The sequence below is a fragment of the Adiantum capillus-veneris genome, chromosome 5 (assembly GCF_014529385.1).
Source record: "Adiantum capillus-veneris isolate H3 chromosome 5, ASM1452938v2, whole genome shotgun sequence".
NCBI classification, from domain to species: domain Eukaryota; kingdom Viridiplantae; phylum Streptophyta; class Polypodiopsida; order Polypodiales; family Pteridaceae; genus Adiantum; species Adiantum capillus-veneris.
The window spans coordinates 115,596,127-115,613,670 of record NC_140935.1 but is presented as its reverse complement, the minus strand read 5'-3'; the positions used below and the strand labels follow the sequence as shown (position 1 = coordinate 115,613,670).

Below are 17,544 nucleotides of genomic sequence, written 5' to 3'. Positions count from 1 at the left end.
GACGCGTCACTTGTGACTAATGACCAAAGCACCACCAAGCATGACATCTATCTCCAACAACCCGGCTAGCAATCTCACTATGAATTCCCTTACCCACGTCAATGCCTTGTGCAAGGCCGTAGTTACATTTTGAGATCTAATCCTTTCCTTTGCATCTAGTGTGCTTCCTCCAGCCTCCCATTGTTCAGTCAAAATCGTCAGCACCCTCTTGTCTTTGTTCTATAGCTCCTTGCTTTCTGCAACTCGTCTCTTCTCGGACTTTATCTCTATCGTCCCTCTAAAAAGTTGATGGTTTGTTATTGCCAAATTTGCTAGAACTCTACTCGGTGACTTTGTTGCACGACGCTTTTGTTGTTGCACCCAACTCTATTTTTTAATGTTTATTGTTTGTTGTGTGCTCTGCTGCTTTTGGTTTGCTGATTGCCGTCGGATTCAAGTGAAAGGGAACAGCCTCGATGTTGCCAAGTGGCTTAACTCGCTGGCTTGCTTTAGGAAAATTGTCTTAGGCTTCTATTTGCAGGTCCAATCACCTCCTTGTGCACCCTCGGTGAAACCCCTGTTCATTTCCTTGTCGTCTCCTTTTTATGTTGCTTTATAACCTTGCACCAGGCTCCCAAATCTTCTTCACGCCGTCAACTTACAAGTCCCCACCCGCTTATAGGCTTGTCAGCACTTTTTCTTATCTTCTCTGTTCAACTCCTCTATCCAGACCGCTTGTAGGCTTCTCCCCCGCCAATTTTTCTCATCCTCCGTCTTTCCACCTCAGACAGTGCTCCTGTTCAAGTCGCCCGATTTCAGCCAGTACCCCAATTCGTCAGTGCTTTTTCCTGCCCAAAGCCAACATCATCGCCTTCTTATCTACCTACTGCCTTGGCGAAAACCTGCCAGCGCTCTTCTCTTTTCTTTTTTCTTTTGGTTATGCTTTTCTGAGCGAGTCGCAATGCGAGATCGCAACACTTTTTTTGGTCTTCGAACGAGGTCGAGGTCGAGGTCCACTGGATTAAAGATCCGGAGTCAATGCTCAGGATTAAACCAAGTGGCTCAATACGATGGCCCTATTTGAGAAAAGGACCCTAGGCTCACCCAATAAAAAAAACTAATACGAAAGAAAAAGTCATGAATGGGAACACCTGAGGTATAATGGACTGCCCTGTATCGCTCTCAGGTACACGTCAGTATTGATCTCTCTCTCTCTCTCTCTAATCTGATGGCCGGCCAAATTGATCTCTCTCTCAGGTACACGTCAGTATTGATCTCTCTCTCTCTCTCTCTCTCTCTCTCTCCAATCTGATGCCGTGTGTCGCTCTCAGGTACACGTCAGTATTGATCTCTCTCTCTCTCTCTCTCTCTCTCTCTCTCTCTCTCACAGCTGGTCCAGGCCTGAAAGTCTCTGAAATGTCTCTGAAAGAGACTTCGCTGTAGTATATACATCAGCTGGTCCAGGGCTCTGAAAGTCTCTGAGAAATGTATGACGCTTTCAACTTCCATTCAGCTTCTGCGAATCTGCAGTTCTTCTTTTCCAAGAAGCTTCCTTTCCAATCTTCCGCAACTCGCAGCACATTGTAATTCCTCCTGATCGGAGCAGCTGATCCCGTGCAGCAACCCTTGACCACCATAAGTTGCCGCGATATGGTTCACTCTTCTCTACCATATAATTAGATACACATGCATGGTCCTCCCGTATAATTTATGATCCCAGCTTTCATTTATCTTCTTTTGCAATCTTCCTTTGTTGGCACTGTCTCCTTGCAGGAAGTGATAACTTGCAATCCTTTATATGCAGCTATGGAGGACCAAGAAGGCCATTGCAACCTTCAAATTTCAGGTTTGGTAGGGAGCACAATTCAATTTAAGTGAACCATATAGATTTCTTATGATTTTAATGGGCGACACATCAATGGAATATTTCGTTTTCCCTCTGTAGGAAAGGCATAGAAGGAAGGCTACTTCATCCTCATTGAGATTTATTTCAAACTCCTCTTCAACACTCATACAAGAGTCTAGATTCATCAACAACATTATTGGGGTAATCCCTCACATCCGCAACACATGATGCTATTAATTGTTTTACTTCTCATCAGTGAACTCATTCTCTTTAGTGGTTTGCTAAAAGAGCCATTTTCATCTTCCTCTATGATGATTATCCTAGAAAGTGCTTTGTCCCTTGTCTTTTGTCCACATCCCTCAAGGAAAGGCTAATGATATTCCTAGACATGGAGAAAAGCTTGACACATACCTCTTGAGCAAAACATCTTTTGCATCAGCAATCACACATATGTCAATTTGCGACACATGTAATCCCTTCCTTCTGATCACAAAAGCCCACAAGGTAAGATACACAAAATTGCTATGATCCATGACATGTGAAACCCTACCTCCTTAAACATTGAACATCTCAAAATTCATGTGGTTCATGCCCTTTTGAAGAGCTAGATTTAACATCATCTTCATCCTTCCTAATTTGGTCTTTGTGTTAATCATCATTGTCATTGTAGCACATCTATTGTAACCATCCATGCAATCACTATGCTCTCTATTTGTCCTTTTATGATCTTCCTCGTGGCTACAATCTCTTATATATTCATCCTCTGTGTCATGGTCTATTTGTCTTTCAGACGTCGATTATATCTAGTAGTCATATATTAGCTATCATATAACATGTGGCAATTTGTGACCCAAGCACAATCCCTTCCTTTCAATCACACAAGCCCACAGGTTGCACAAAGCAATCATGTTCCATGCCCGGGGCGTCCACTAGGAAATATGTAAGATAGCACGTGAAAACAAAATAAGGGATTTATAATTAGGTACATTTACAAAAAAATGTACTTACATAAATAGTTTTTTAATTGAGAAAGTGAAAATTTTCATACATAAGGGCTAGTTTTTTTACAAAAATGCATACATAAGGGGTATATATAATACTTGAAAATATACAGGTAAGGGATTATTTACATGCCTCTTGTTCGCATGTGCTATATGCAATTTTTAGATTTTGGACTCCCTGGAGTTCCATGTCACGTAAAACCCTACCCCGATAAACATTGAGTAGCTCAAGTTCCTATGGTTGACATCCTTTTGAAAAGCTTTTATTTCTATCATCTCGATCCCTCAGGCTCTAGTTTTGGTGTCCATTATCATCATCAATACCAACATATTTATTGGATGTATTCCAGTGGTTATTATGCTCTCTATGATTCCTTTGTCATTGCATTCTTATGGTTGTGTTATATTCTATATTCATGTCATGTAGTCTTCGTCCTTAATAGCTTCTCTTGTGCTGATAAGTTGTAGATGGGAAGCCTTGGACCATTGCTAGCAACAAAGGCAAGATAGAGGATGCACGTCCTAACAGATGATGCAAAGGGTGCCAATCCCAACCGCAAGAGAGGCAAAGGATTTGCCCACTGCAGGGACTGTAGGGGGAAAAAGACTTTGACCATAGCGAGGAGACCAATTAGGTTTGACTCAAAGTTTTCATGAGTCGAAGAATCCTTCTTGCTTTTAAGGATTTTAACTTTTAGACTCAATAGGCATTGGGTGTACTAAAGATCTCTCTCTCTCTCTCTCTCTCTCTCTCTCTCTCAAACTTCAAATCCACCTATACCAAAGGTATACTGACTAACAGAGCCATTGGGCTTGGAAGAGCTAGACGCTTACGTCTACAAGAACCACCATGACATTGATGGAGCTCCGTCATAGGATCAAGATTATTCTGGCACAACCTGAGAGTCGTTCGATACAACTATTTACAAAGGACATTAATGATGCTCTTCAAAAATTGGTGCAATACATCCTTGGATAGCGCCCAAAGATCCTCGAACACTCATGTTCTTTTTCCTTTCATTTTACTTTATTTTATTTTATACCTAGACATTGCATTAACTTCACTAAAATTGTATCAATTTAGTGTCACAGTCATTTTGGTCTTTAGAAGATATTCAACATAACATTTCATTTCATTTCATCTCTCTCTCTCTCTCTACATTACACTGCATTTTATTTCATCATCTCTCAATCCACTAGGATAGTTTCCTACAACTTAAAAATGATCTTCTTCTTCTTCTTCTCGCTCTCGCTCTCTCTCTCTCTCTCTCTATCTCTATCTCTCTCTCTCTCTCTACATTACATTTCATTTCATCTCTCTCTCTCTCTCTCTCTCTCTCTCTCTCTCTCTCTCTCTCTCTCTCTCTCTCTCTCTCTCTCTCTCTCTCTCTCTCTCTCTCTCTCAACCTTAAATAAATTGTTGAAAATATAAGCTTGCAAATGAACGAGCCCTCTTGTACACCTGCAGCTCCAGCCTGCACCGATACAGCCCGATAGAGCACCCGTATGTCAGGAGAGTTTTGCACGAAGCTGAGCAGGGATTAGGAGCTGAGGGTGAGGGAGGAAGATGTGGCAGCTAACTCTCGCAAGGGAGGAAGATGGGTGCAGCAACACGTGCGCATAGGACTTAGATATGCAAGAGCGGCGCCATTGCAGCAAGATTAACGAAGCAATAGAAGAAGCTAGGGCCAAGGCTAGGAAAATACAATTTTCCTAACTGGTGAAATAAAGGGCAAACTCAAAATTCTCCCTGTTTTTTGGTCAAAATTTTGTGATTAAACTAAAACTTAAGAAAATTTTTGGATTTTCTTAAAGGTGTTGGAATTAGGGTTGCAGAGAAACACACACAGCTTGGAGAAGACGAAGGAAGCTCAAGGCACACAATAGAGAGTATGTTACTTAGTGTGCAATGGAAAAAATAGATAGCCCTAGAGTGATGGGCGTATATACAATGCACGGGGGAAAAAACCTCCTAAAGAGGGAAAAAATGCCCCGGCGGTCCTAATGTGTTCACACACATCACTACCACATGTATATGGTAACAAATCCCCCCTGGAGTGATGCGGTGAACGAGAGCTGGCACATGAGTAAAGGGAAGTGCCATGCCCTCAGGACAGGATCAGTCCACAAAGGGGAGTAAGCCGAAAGCTTTGCGGAAAGCTTCAAGCTTCTCACGAGACAATGCCTTTGTGAAAAGATCTGCAAGGTTGTCCTGTGTTGGCACATAAGCCAAGCTGATCTCTCCTACTGAGAGCCTCTCCCTGACATAGTGGTAATGCACCTCAATGTGCTTTGTGCGAGCATGAAAAACTGGGTTCCTCGCAACTGCCAATGCGCTTTGACTGTCAGTGTAGATAGTGTTGGCAGTGTCCTGTCCAACACCCAAGTCAGCCATAAGGCGTCTGAGCCATACACACTCAACCGTAGCTGTGAAGACTGCCCTGTACTCAGCCTCACAACTCGAAGTGGCCACAGTAGGTTGTTTCTTGCTCAACCATGATATACATGAACTGCCAAGCATGAAACAAAAACCACTTGTGGACACTCGCGTGTCAAAACAACCAGCCCAATCTGAGTCCGAAAAAGCATGTAAGTCTGGCGGCAATGATCCCCCCTTGGGATAAAACAAGCCAAGATGTAAAGTGCCACTAAGGTAGCGGAAAATCCTCTTGACAGCCTGCCAATGCTTAGACCCTGGGCTATGCATAAATCTGCTGACCTGCGAGACTGCAAACTGAATATCTGGCCTCGTGTTGCATACATAAATGAGGCAGCCAACAGCAGTTTGGTAAAGAGTGACATCAGCAGGATCGCCAGCATCATGTAGACTCAACTTCAAACCTGTTTCCATGGGAGTGGCAATAGGTTTGCAATCCTCAAGTCCAAACGTACATAGCAATGTCTCTATGTAACTTTTCTGACACAAGGCAATACCACCATCACACTGCTTAAACTGTATACCCAAGTAATGATGCAACAGCCCCAAATCTTTCATCTTGAAAGTAGCATTCAAATCAGCCTTAAATTCAGCAATATGTCTCTCATTTGGTCCAGTGATCAGCAAATCATCAACATAAAGAACCACAATGAGAAATACATCATCCTCACGCTTTACATACAATGTGCTTTCTGTTGGACTGTTACGAAAGCCTCGTTTAACCAAATGAGTGTCAGCTTTCTCATACCAAGCACGAGGAGATTGCTTCAACCCATACAAAGCCTTCTTACATTTGCACACTTTGTCCTCTTGTCCTTTTATGACAGAACCGCGAGGCTGCGTTACATAAACTTCCTCAAATATGTCACCATTCAAGAAAGCAGTAACAATGTCTAATTGATGTACATCCCAACCGAAATGAGCTGCCAATGCACATAGAAAACGCACAGTAGTCATACGACAAGTGGGAGCAAAAGTCTCTTCATAATCTATGCCTTTTTGTTGTGCATAACCCTTTGCAACAAGTCGAGCCTTATGGCGATCAATCTCACCATCTGGCTTGCGTTTCAACTTGTAAACCCACTTTGTACCAATGGCCTTTTTGCCAGGAGGCAAATCACATAAAGTCCATGTGTCATTCTCTATAAGTGCATCATATTATGATTTCATGGCAGCAATCCAATTTTCTGAATTCTGTGCTTCATCAAAAGACAAAGGCTCCTCAACATCATGTAAACTAGACACAGCCAAAGCATAACAATCTGATGCATAAGATGCATGGCGAGAGCCTGAACGAGTACGACTAGATAAAGGTGCATCCAATTTACTGTCATGCAAAGTGTGCACCAGCCATTTTGGCATACCTCTAGCCTGCTCATTTTCAGCCCTTTCCTCATCAAGTACATCATGTACATCTGCATCAGTAATAGGCTGTTCTAAAACATTTTCAGAAACCCCCATAGGCTGTACATTTGCCTCATTGGAACTTACATTCGTATTTCCACCACTGAAAAGAGGCAACAAAGTGTCATAAATGTCCTGTGAGCTTACATTACTGTCTCTAGTACATGACAGCAAGGGCTGAACAGAGTCTTCCACAAACACTACATCCCGTGAAACCAGAATACGTTTTGTTTGCGGATGATACAACCTGTAACCTTTGCTTTCAGCACTATAACCAACAAAAATACATTTGACAGCCTTATCATCCAATTTTCTGCGCTGCACTTGTGGCACCAAAGCATATGCCAAACAGCCAAAAACACGCATGTGCTCAATAGAAGGTTTTCTATCATGCCATGCTTCATATGGAGTAATAGACTGCAAAGCTTTCGTAGGACACCTGTTAAGTACATAAGTGGCACACATGATGGCCTCAAGCCAAAAAGAATGCGGCAAAGCTTGACTTTTGACCATACATTGTGCCATTTCCGTTAGTGACCTGTTTTTCCTCTCAGCAACACCATTTTGCTGAGGTGTATAAGGCACTGTACATTGGTGTTTTATCCCACGACTAGCCAGAAATGCATTAAATTCATGAGACATATACTTCCCCCCTCGATCGGAACGGAGGGTGCCCATAGTACATTTTGAGACATTTTCAGCCATAGCCAAAAATTGTTTGAAGCAGATAAAAACTTCGGACTTCGCTTTAAGCGGAAATACCCATGCATGCCTGGAGTAATCATCAATGAAAGTCACGAAGTACAGGTAATTGCCCAAGGACGGAGTTTGCATGGGCCCACAAACATCACTATGCACAAGCTGCAACCTGCATGTGGCCCTAACTGAACCATCCTTTGGAAACTTAGAACGCTGCATTTTACCCAGAATACAGCCTTCACAAACATGTTTGACAGGTGCTTCAAGAGGCGGCAAAGAAGCAACCAAATCAGATTTCTGCAAACGCAGCAAACTGGCAAAATTCAGATGACCAAAACGTGCATGCCAAAGTTTTGCATCTGAAATAGCCCTTGAATCTGCAACAGCATTTGCAAAATTTTGTCCACACTTGTCATACAAAGTGAGCTTATAGAGCCCACGGCACAAAAGCCCAGATGCAACAATTTCATCACCAAAACTGAGATCATGAACTGTACATCTGTCATCCACAAATTTGACTACAAGTCCAAGTCTAGCAAGTGAGGATACAGACAAGAGATTCTTCTTGATCCCAGGTACATAAAGTGCATCAACAAGTGTGAAGGAACTGCCATTAGCAGCAGTGAGCACAATCTTTCCAACTCTCTGAACTGGATAAGAGGCGTTGTTGGCACAAGTGACTGAATTCCCATGAGGGACAGACTCGAGAGAGGTAAACAATTCACGATGTGAGGTAATGTGCTTTGTAGCACCACTGTCGAAATACCACACATGTGAATCTGTAGCAACTGACAAGCATGCATCATGGACAGCAAGATTGTAAGTGCACTCTGCGCTAAAAGCCCATTCTGCATCAACATCAGCATCACAGTCTCCTTTCACAGAAGACTCAACAATGGCTGCATTTGTAGTGGAACCAGCATTTGCAGTGGAACCACCGTCTTTCTTCTTAGCCTCTTTGGCCTTCAACTTAGGACACGACTTGATCAAGTGATCATTGGCTTTACAATAATGGCAACGCATCTTCTTTTTGCCCTTATCACCAGAATTGCCAGACGAAGTGCTGCCAGCAGAAGCATTAGGAACAGAATTTTTGCCACTCGCAGCAGAACCATAAGAAGTGGCTGCATTACTGTTACCACCCTTTCTTTGAGAAGCAAAAAAAGCCTGTTCAACTGCACGCTGCCTAGTCCTGTTTTTTCTAGAAAGTGACTCTTGCAACAGCAATGTGCATAATGCATCAAACTTGACAACTTCAGGATTTCCTTGGGTCATGAGTCTCCAAGTACTAGCAAAAGTCTGGTAGGAATCTGGTAAGGCATCAAGAACAGTCTGCACAAGGGAACTGTCCGAAATGACTTCACCTGCAGAAATGAGTTGCTCATTGATATCCTTGACACTAGCAAGGAAAGTGTCCATATCATCTTCCTCATGCATAATCTTCGACTCTAGCTCTTTACGCAGCAAAGCAATTTTAGCCTCATTGCGGCTTGCATAAAGACCTGCTAGAATATCCCAAGCCTTTTTTGCAGATTTTGCTGAACGGATGTGAGGAATAATGGTGCGCTTCACAGACAACGCAATCAATGCATGAGCCTGCGCATCCTTAACATCCCAACGAGCTTGTTCTGCCGTAGGTAAAACAACTCTAACAGCTGCAATCCTTGCAGCAAGACCTGCAACATCCTCAACATCGCCTACATCTTCAAAACCAGGACGTACATCAATGCCCTGCACAATGTTCCAGACACCTTTTGACACAAGAACATGTTGCATCATATAAGCCCACATAGGGTAGTTGTCCCCATCCAACCTGTCCTCAGCAGCAAACATCTTGAACACATCTGTGTTGTTGTTGTCAGCCATGGTAAATGCTGCACATGATGTGAAAACTGCCCGAAAATAGGAGAAATGGAGCGGGAACAACTTGTGCTATATAGCACAAACCGTAGAAGACTATAAGGCACCTGTTATGCAGAAAACGGCACTGACAGAAAATCTACACAAAATGACGAAATAGCCTGTGCAGTACTGCCTGTAGTGGAAACGGAGGCCGAAATGAGCCCAAATCAAAATTCTGAGCAGACCGAGCTGTTCGGGCTCTCCCAAAATATTTGTCGACCTGCGAACGCTCGCCAAAGCTCACTGAAATCGGAGAAAGTGAGCAGGCGTGTGCTGGAGCAGCTGGCGACTAAGCTCGGGAGGACGTGACCTGCTCTGATACCAATTGTTGGAATTAGGGTTGCAGAGAAACACACACAGCTTGGAGAAGACGAAGGAAGCTCAAGGCACACAATAGAGAGTATGTTACTTAGTGTGCAATGGAAAAAATAGATAGCCCTAGAGTGATGGGCGTATATACAATGCACGGGGGAAAAAACCTCCTAAAGAGGGAAAAAATGCCCCGGCGGTCCTAATGTGTTCACACACATCACTACCACATGTATATGGTAACAAAAGGCAAGCTCTCTTGAAATTCTACGACGTTAAAATTTTCTTCTTCTTCTTCTTCTCTACCCTATCCCATACTTGCTCTAGCTAGTGTCAGAAAAAAATATCGGGTTCTAGTGTATTTTAACTAGCTGAAATTGTAAAATCCTAGTTAGATTTTGAGCTTGGCTTTAAGAAAACCGGGATATTTACATAAGTTTTAGTGATACCGGCAAAAGATTCAAATTTTGACGAAAAAAATCGAGATAATTTCAAGTTTGTCCTTATTTTCATCGGTTAGGAAAATTGTATGTTTCTAGCCTTGTTCGATTTTGAGCTTGGCTTTAAGAAAACCCGGAAACTTACATAAGGTTTAATGTAATTGCTAGAAAAAGCTTTCAATTTTTAAGGAAAAAATCAGGAGAATTCCAGTTTTCCTTATTTTCATTGGTTATGAAAATTGTATGTTTCTAGCCTAAATTGCGCGGGTGCTGATCGCGATCTTCAGAGCTTAGTACAATGGTATTCTGGGAAAACAAATTCTCCAAGTATCGAGAAAAGTCAAAGGACACACGACCTAGGAAAATCCTACCGAGGTGCCAACTTTCTATATTGAAAACAAGTGGAAACTCCTTGTTTTCTTCTAATGACCTTTTGAAGTTCGTCTCTTGCTAATTCTACTTTAGTTAGTGCCAGGCCATGAAAGCACCCATCAATGCGCACATGCACACATACAAAGGCCTACTAATGAATCCTAAAGCAACAGCTGATGTGAGACCATGTACCTCCTCAATGATAACTTCCAATACCACTACCACTTCACTAACTCACAACATGCTACTCAAAGCACTCATTGTTTGTGAAACTCTTTTCCAATAAGGCAAATAGGTGGAAATTAATCTCTCTCTCTCTCTCTCTCTCTCTCTCTCTCTCTCTCTCTCTTTGTTGAAGAGAGTAGGCATCGAAGTGCAAATATATTCTTCTAAAAGGAATAGGAGTTGATGCCCCCCCCCCCCCCCCCCCCCCCCCCCCCCCCCCCATCAAAACAAATTAGTTGATGCTCTCTCTCCCCCTTTATCTCTCTCTTCATTGAAACGACCGTTGTATTTAAGGTGGCCCAGGTAGTTGTATGTACCCCCCTCTCCCCCTTTATGTATATGATTTGAGGATGAAATAATGAGGGGCTACCCCTATTGTATACGCTTAAGTACAAAATCCAAAACCCCCCTTTTGTACGCTCACTTGGTACCGTACGAGAAAACACAGTGAATCCCCCGGGCATGGGTTTTAACATGCTTTTTAAGCTCTGGTGTTAACCCATGGATGAACCCACACACTTGTTGGAAGGCACCGAGACACTCTATCTTGAGAACCATATCATGATAGTGTGAGATATACTCTAGGAGTGTCTTATGTAGTACATTTTTTGTCCGCTTCATTGTGGATAGAAGTTCGTTTTGAACACATTCTCAAAGGCTGCCCATGTCTGTGGTATGATTCCCTTCTCCTTGGACGACATCCACAATCTATAGGCCTTACCCTCTTGTTCTAGAATTGGTTGCAGTGCCTTTCAAGAATCTAGAGTGCGTCTGGAATCAAGAATACCATTCCATTTGCTCAAAAATAGATTCACATTATCCTTGTTGTGCTTCTAATTTTCCTCTCTTTGAAAAATTTGTGGCTTGGTAATCTTTAACAATTCATCTACCTCTTTTTGTGAGAGAAGGGAAGACCCCTCTAAATTGAAGCCTTACTCCTGTAGACAAAGTGTGTTTATTCCTAGCATGTGTTTATCTCCTTATTAACTGGGTCCTTGGCTGAAATTTGCTAAATTGCACAAGCATATTTTAGGCACATTCTCATTCAACTCCAAAAAAATGGATACTAAAACAAACATGCCTTTTTGGAACGCCCTAAATCTTGCATATCAAGCAGTTCTATGCTGTCATCCATGCCATTTGTTGTGAGGACACCCTCTGTGAGAGTGGTCAACCACGAGGCAACAAGAGATGGAACTAGTGTGGGGTCTTCAAAATCAAAACTATGATGCATGTCATTATCTAAATCCATGGTGTAATGTGTTGTGTGAGCAAAAAAAAAGAAATAGCTTGTCTCAAAAATTTCACGGATAAACTAAAGAGTGATCATCAATTAGCAACCGCAAGAGAAAGGTTGAGTAATTGTTCTAGATCGAAGCAACAAGTGCAAAGGAATTTGCTGATGCCGATTACAAATGCCCAAAAATTCACTTTCCAACCAAAAACTTCAACGAGCTTGTTGAATTCACTTTTGAAGACAATTATGGCTTTCGAAAGCTGCCAAAATGCACGTCCTTGCCATATACTTGATTAGGACCCACCCAAAGCTATGGACAAACTTTGAAGTGAAAAAGATCCTTGATTGGAATGATTTCCAAGGATGGAGAAGCCATTTGAAATGTTCCAAAAGAGCCCAAAAAATTAACCAACTACACAATAAAAATTGGCTTGTCGAGATCTTCAATTTGTGCACTTGAAAACTCTTAGAGGGTTTTGGAAATCTTAAAAAGCTCTTCACAAAACCATGTATGGGAGCATGCCCAGGCTGGGCATGCACCCTACCTTGAGTTTTAGGGATAATAATGGGCCTTTGTCCAAAGTAGTCCATCGGAATGTGAAGTAAAGCTCCAAAAAATTGATCTATGGCATCCTCTAGAGTCACCACTCACATTGCGTGAAAAGAGAGAGAGAGAGAGAGAGAGAGAGAGAGAGAGAGAGAGAGATCGGCTCGTTTCAGCAAATTGCAATGAAATATTTGGCTTTCCACGGCGGCACACATGCACAGAGGGCAAGAGCGAGCGATTTGACAAAGGCCGACTTCAACTCTTTGAGGACCCAGATGTTCCCACGTTCCTTATCGATTGAGCTCTCCTTTGTCTTCGACTCCATGGTTCGTGCACATGTAAACCCCCAAACTTAGAACACGCCCTTTGATCCTAAAAGTAGCTTTGAAACCAGTATGAGGCCTTGGGCTCTGAAACCTGTGTCTCCTCCCAGCCTCTTGCCCCTTTTATAGGCAACCTCCGAGCTTTGGTTTTAGGCTAGTAGACCCTCGGACTTAAAGATAATGGCAAGGGTCATGTGAGCTACTACAAGTAGCATGTGGCTAATCAAGTGTGTATATCATGTGTATAGGAAATAAGTAGCATGTGTGAGGCTTATAGGATCCATGGAAAAAGTGTGACTATGCACATAAACGGTGCATGCTTGACTTAAGGATTTTCTCTTACACCGAGTGTAAGCTATAGGCTTACCTCAACATGAAGCGCATGGAAGGGTCCTCCATGGGAGATTTTCTAGTGGTTGTGCCTTTTATATCTTTTGTTGGGACCCTCTTTCACTTGTTTGGTCACTATTTGCAGGCAATTGAGGTAGATCAAGTTTGGACCTACAAGTTATTGGTGTCTTTGCGGGATCTTTTAAGGTAGTTAACATGGTATAGTATTAGCTGGTGTTTGGTTGAATGATATTTGGACATATAATTAAAAGATCAAGTAGTTAAAAGATCAAGTAGCCATAACACTATTTGTAAAGGTTTGCGGGATCTTTTAAGGTAGTTAACATGGTATAGTATTAGCTGGTGTTTGGTTGAATGATGTTTGGACATATAATGCTTGGTTTCATTGTGCAGAAGGAAGCACTTTCAACAGCAAAGCAATTTACACTACACAAAAAAGGTTAACACATAAATTGAGAAAAAGATGGGAGTGAATCAATTGTGCAAGATGAAACGACTACAGACTAGAAGAGGTATACATCTATGCTTTCTTCTTTCTCATGATGCAAAAGCTCTTAGAACTTGTAGAGACAGGGTGAGAAATTACATAGGTTGAGAGAGATCTTAAGTCAGGTAACCGCAAGTAATTTGTCCTATCCACAAATGTTTCTATTTTTTGCTCTCTCTGTTAAATTCCCAACATTTTGTTGAGCCCAACCATCCTAACGAATCAGTGAAAGAATTTAAAGTAGTAATTTGACTTAAAACGTTGCACGAGGCCCTTAGGAAGGGAAGTGGAAGCCAATAAGGAGACCCACGACATCGACTAGGAAATATGTAAGATAGCACGTGCAAACAAAATAAGGGATTTAAAATTAGGTACATTTACAGAAAAATGTACTTACATAAAGGGTAAGGGGTACATGTAATACTTGAAAATATAAAGGTAAGGGATTATTTAAATACCTCTTGTTCGCAAGTGTCATATGCAATTTCTACATAGTGTACTCCCCGGCGGGTAACGAGAAAAGGGAAGTTTACCAAACCAAGGACTAAGAGGCAAGTACAAAAGAAGAGGGATAGACAAAAAAGTCTCTAGGAGCTAGACCCTGATATAATGAATTTAATGTTAACATTTAAAAATTGTATGGAAAACTAATGTGTGAAAAAGAAGAAGAAGAGAATTTTAACGTCATAGGAAACTATCCGAAAAAGTTATGCAAGTGAACCGCCATCTGAACATGACATCACGTCAGTATTATGGTTCTATTTGTCTCTCTTCTTCCTCCTGATGCCTTTGGGTGCAAGGTGTGGGGAACGTTCTCTCTCTCTCTCTCTCTCTCTCTCTCTCTCTCTCTCTCTCTCTCCGACCAGTCAAGCGGTGTCTTAGCAGTAGCTTCCAAGGCCCAACATGAAAAATGAGGCCGGCCAGCGACTTGAGAAGTTTCATGGGGGACCTGAGGTAGCTAGCAACTTGCCAAATTGAGAAGGAACGGAAGGATCGGATGTCCCCATCTTCCCGAGCTCATTAGAGAAAGGCTATTGAAACCCCATGCATTTGAAAGAGAGTTTGTTGTAGTACACTTCAATGATCCCACGATGAGTGTGATCAGCTTTATATACATGAAGAGCATGGAGGGGTCCTCTACACCAGATTTTCTGGTGGGTGTGCATTCTATATCTTTTCACTTCTTTGGTCTCTATTTGCAGGTAGTTGAGGTAGATCAAGCAAGTTATAATTGGTGTTGATGTGAAGGTTTGCAAGATCTTATAAGGTATGAGTTTAGCATGGTATGTTATTGATTATTGTATAGGTTGTATGGTGCTTGTTATTAATTGCTATTTGCCACATGATTTTGGGTAGGCTGTGTGTAGTTTAAAGCTTGGAAAAAAACGTTTTTCCAAAGCTACCTATTATTGAAAATTTTTGACTGACCTTGGAGGATTTTACACTAAATTTTTGTAAGTTTTGTAGGTTTTTTTACCTTCAAAATTTAAAATTTCAAGCTAAATGTCTAAATTTGTAGGTGGGACTCACAAAGCGAAGGTAACAAGTTGAAGAAAATGCTAGAGGTGAGTGTGACGGTGTCCACGGGGGGGGCAATGTAGACAACAGTTTGTTTTGGAGGTTGAAGGCATTCCTCGAGGAGGAGACAGTCGTTAGCATGTGCTCGAAAGAGCGCAGCAACACCATTTTCTACCTTCACTTCTAAATGGTTGTACTATGGAAACATATATTGTGGTTGTGAACTAAAAAATAAAAGAATATCTTGGTTAGGATACGGACAACCCTATCGATGCAAACATTTTGTGTTGTGCCCTCAAACGAAAGAATATGCACACATTCCATGGAATACTTGGATATCATGAAGGACATGGACCAACCTCATTACAAAAATTTATCTCACAACGTAAGCATGGCGATATCAATAAGGACATCCAATTTTACACACAATAGCATATGCTTGATGCACATGAACATTTTTGACCGCGCTTATGTACTCAAAGTTCCTCCTCCAATGCATAGTCGGTAATAACTTCCTCTCCACGCTGCACCACATGCTTAGGTCTGGCAAGTACTACCCTTTATCATCTTGGACCAAACCCTTCCAAGGTCGTGGTATGTCGCTTAAGAAAATTAGAGCGCTATGGCAATGCACGATTTTCCCATCCTTGACTGCATACTAGGATGTCAATGACATATTCGTACTTGATCAAGCTTTCAGAAGTGCTCAACCTCGAACTGACTCGTTTCGAAGACGATGGCAAGAAACCCATAGGTTCGTCATTCTCCTCTTTGTTTGTTCATGCTAAATCTCCTACTGTAAAAGTTCACTGATATTTTATGCACCTCTTTGTTTGCAGCGAGTAGATAAACAACCCCATTCCTGAACAGCCTTCCCCACAAGCAGAGCTGCATGCAAGCGTCCCCTTGGCACATGCCCAGAAAAGCATGGCTTGGAACCCCACGGCCTTGAAAGGCAAAGAGAGGATTGTGCTGCAAGACGGCGATGGTGAAATTGACGCAGCTATATGCACAGATTTGATTTCACTCGTCACTAGGAGAGGGGTTAGAACTATTTCTTATAGTTAGAATCGTGTACATAACACATTCTTAAGTTCTCCTTAAATTTAGTGCTCTACTCTCTTCCTTCAGCTAAAATCCTCTCTATTTTTTGCAGTTTTGATGGAATCCTCCAACCCTCGAGACAATGTAGCAACCCAACCTCCAGATGCGGAGGCCGTATAGGACGATGGAACAATCAAAAGGCTTCAAGAAATACTCCTCTAGATGTGGCGACAGTTGCTTGGAAACACTCGAGGAGACTCCACGACGCTCCGATCATTTATAAATAACTCCATAGGCAATATTAAAACCATGATGAGTAAATACAAAGTTTGCATACCCAAATTGTATCCCTAAAGGTGCAACTGAATAGATTAAATGCCCTTGTAATCCGTTCAATAATATAAACAATGGAGTTCGTGTTTACGATACTCTGCAATTTATCACTTTCCAACTTTCCCTTCCCCTCTCTTTCTACGATGCGTTAGGCACCTCTCTTTTCACGATGTAATACAATGAAATCCTAGGCTGCATTTCCTCGTGACAGCTTCTCGATGTGCGAGAGCTTTGGATGCAAAGTTCACGGCAATCTCCTGTTTGTTGTGTGTGTGCAACTCTAGTTTCCCTTCAATTTTCCATGTTTTGCTGTCTACAAAGATGCTGGGGAATCTTGCAGCTCATGAATCTGTTTTCATGCCTCCCAGTAGTAGGGTCCCCCAATTTCATCGATTTCATAGTAGCAGGCCAGGCTAGGAGAGAGGAGTAGAAGTAAGAGGGAGGTATAAAAAGAGCGGGATAGCGAAAAATGTCGCTATCTAAAGCAAGTATAGAGACCTCAATACAATAAATTTACATTGACAAATTTAAAAAACTAATGCGAGAGAAAAAGTCATACATGGGAACCGCCGTGTGACCGTGAGATAAGGACTGCTGTCTCTCTCTCTCTCTCTCTCTCTCTCTCTCTCTCTCTCTCTAGGAGCAGCTGCAATATGAAATATGAGGCCGGCCAACGAGTTGTCGTGGCGCTAGCAGCTGTCCAAATTGAAAAGGAACGAAAGGACATTAATATTGTCTACGTCGCCCCGAGCTAAGTAAAGAAAGGTCCTGCGCCCCTACATAAAACCCCATGCGTATGAAAGAGACTTCGTTGTAGTATATACTTCAGCTGGTCCAGGGGCCTGAAAGTCTCTGAGAAATGTATGACGTTTTCAACTTCCATTCAGCTTCTGCGAATCTGCAGCTCTTCTTTTCCAAGCAGCTTCCTTTCCAATCTTCCGCAACTCGTAGCATATTGTAATTCCTCCTGATCGGAGCAGCTGATCCCGTGCAGCAACCATAAGTTGCTAACCATAAGTTGCTGCATAGTCCTCTCTTATAGTTTATGCTCCGATCTTTCATTTAGCTTCTTTTGCAATCTTCCTTTGTT

The 17,544-nt window shown here is 42.1% G+C and overlaps 1 protein-coding gene across 13 annotated transcripts; it reads left to right on the top strand.

Moving 5' to 3' along the window:
• Nucleotides 1-555: 555 nt before the first annotated feature.
• LOC147457953 (uncharacterized) lies at nucleotides 556-16,553 on the top strand. Of its 13 annotated transcripts, XR_015188167.1 has the most exons (8): nucleotides 594-1,632; nucleotides 1,753-1,825; nucleotides 1,925-2,026; nucleotides 13,466-13,584; nucleotides 14,762-14,826; nucleotides 15,079-15,831; nucleotides 15,917-16,121; nucleotides 16,234-16,553. XR_015188167.1 is itself a non-coding variant. In XM_086512720.1 (4 exons), exons 2-4 carry the CDS (start codon nucleotides 1,786-1,788, stop codon nucleotides 4,358-4,360), a joined length of 213 nt encoding a protein of 70 aa, XP_086368846.1. In that variant the 5' UTR covers nucleotides 556-1,632; nucleotides 1,784-1,785; the 3' UTR covers nucleotides 4,361-6,230. The 13 variants fall into 13 exon arrangements, 6 of the variants coding, with proteins under 6 accessions (XP_086368846.1, XP_086368847.1, XP_086368842.1 ...); XR_015188166.1 differs by having other exon boundaries at nucleotides 573-1,830; XM_086512720.1 differs by lacking the exons at nucleotides 13,466-13,584; nucleotides 14,762-14,826; nucleotides 15,079-15,831; nucleotides 15,917-16,121; nucleotides 16,234-16,553 and adding an exon at nucleotides 4,295-6,230 and having other exon boundaries at nucleotides 556-1,632; nucleotides 1,784-1,830.
• Nucleotides 16,554-17,544: the final 991 nt, after the last annotated feature.

Bases quoted from the DNA above. Each gene is read 5' to 3' on its own strand.
- LOC147457953 (XM_086512716.1), top strand. From the start codon at position 1,690: ATGATCCCAGCTTTCATTTATCTTCTTTTGCAATCTTCCTTTGTTGGC. The intron at 1,831-1,924 runs GTAGGGAGCACA...TTCCCTCTGTAG, and splicing joins ACCTTCAAATTTCAGGTTTG to GAAAGGCATAGAAGGAAGGC. The intron at 2,027-4,294 runs GTAATCCCTCAC...GTACACCTGCAG, and splicing joins TCATCAACAACATTATTGGG to CTCCAGCCTGCACCGATACA.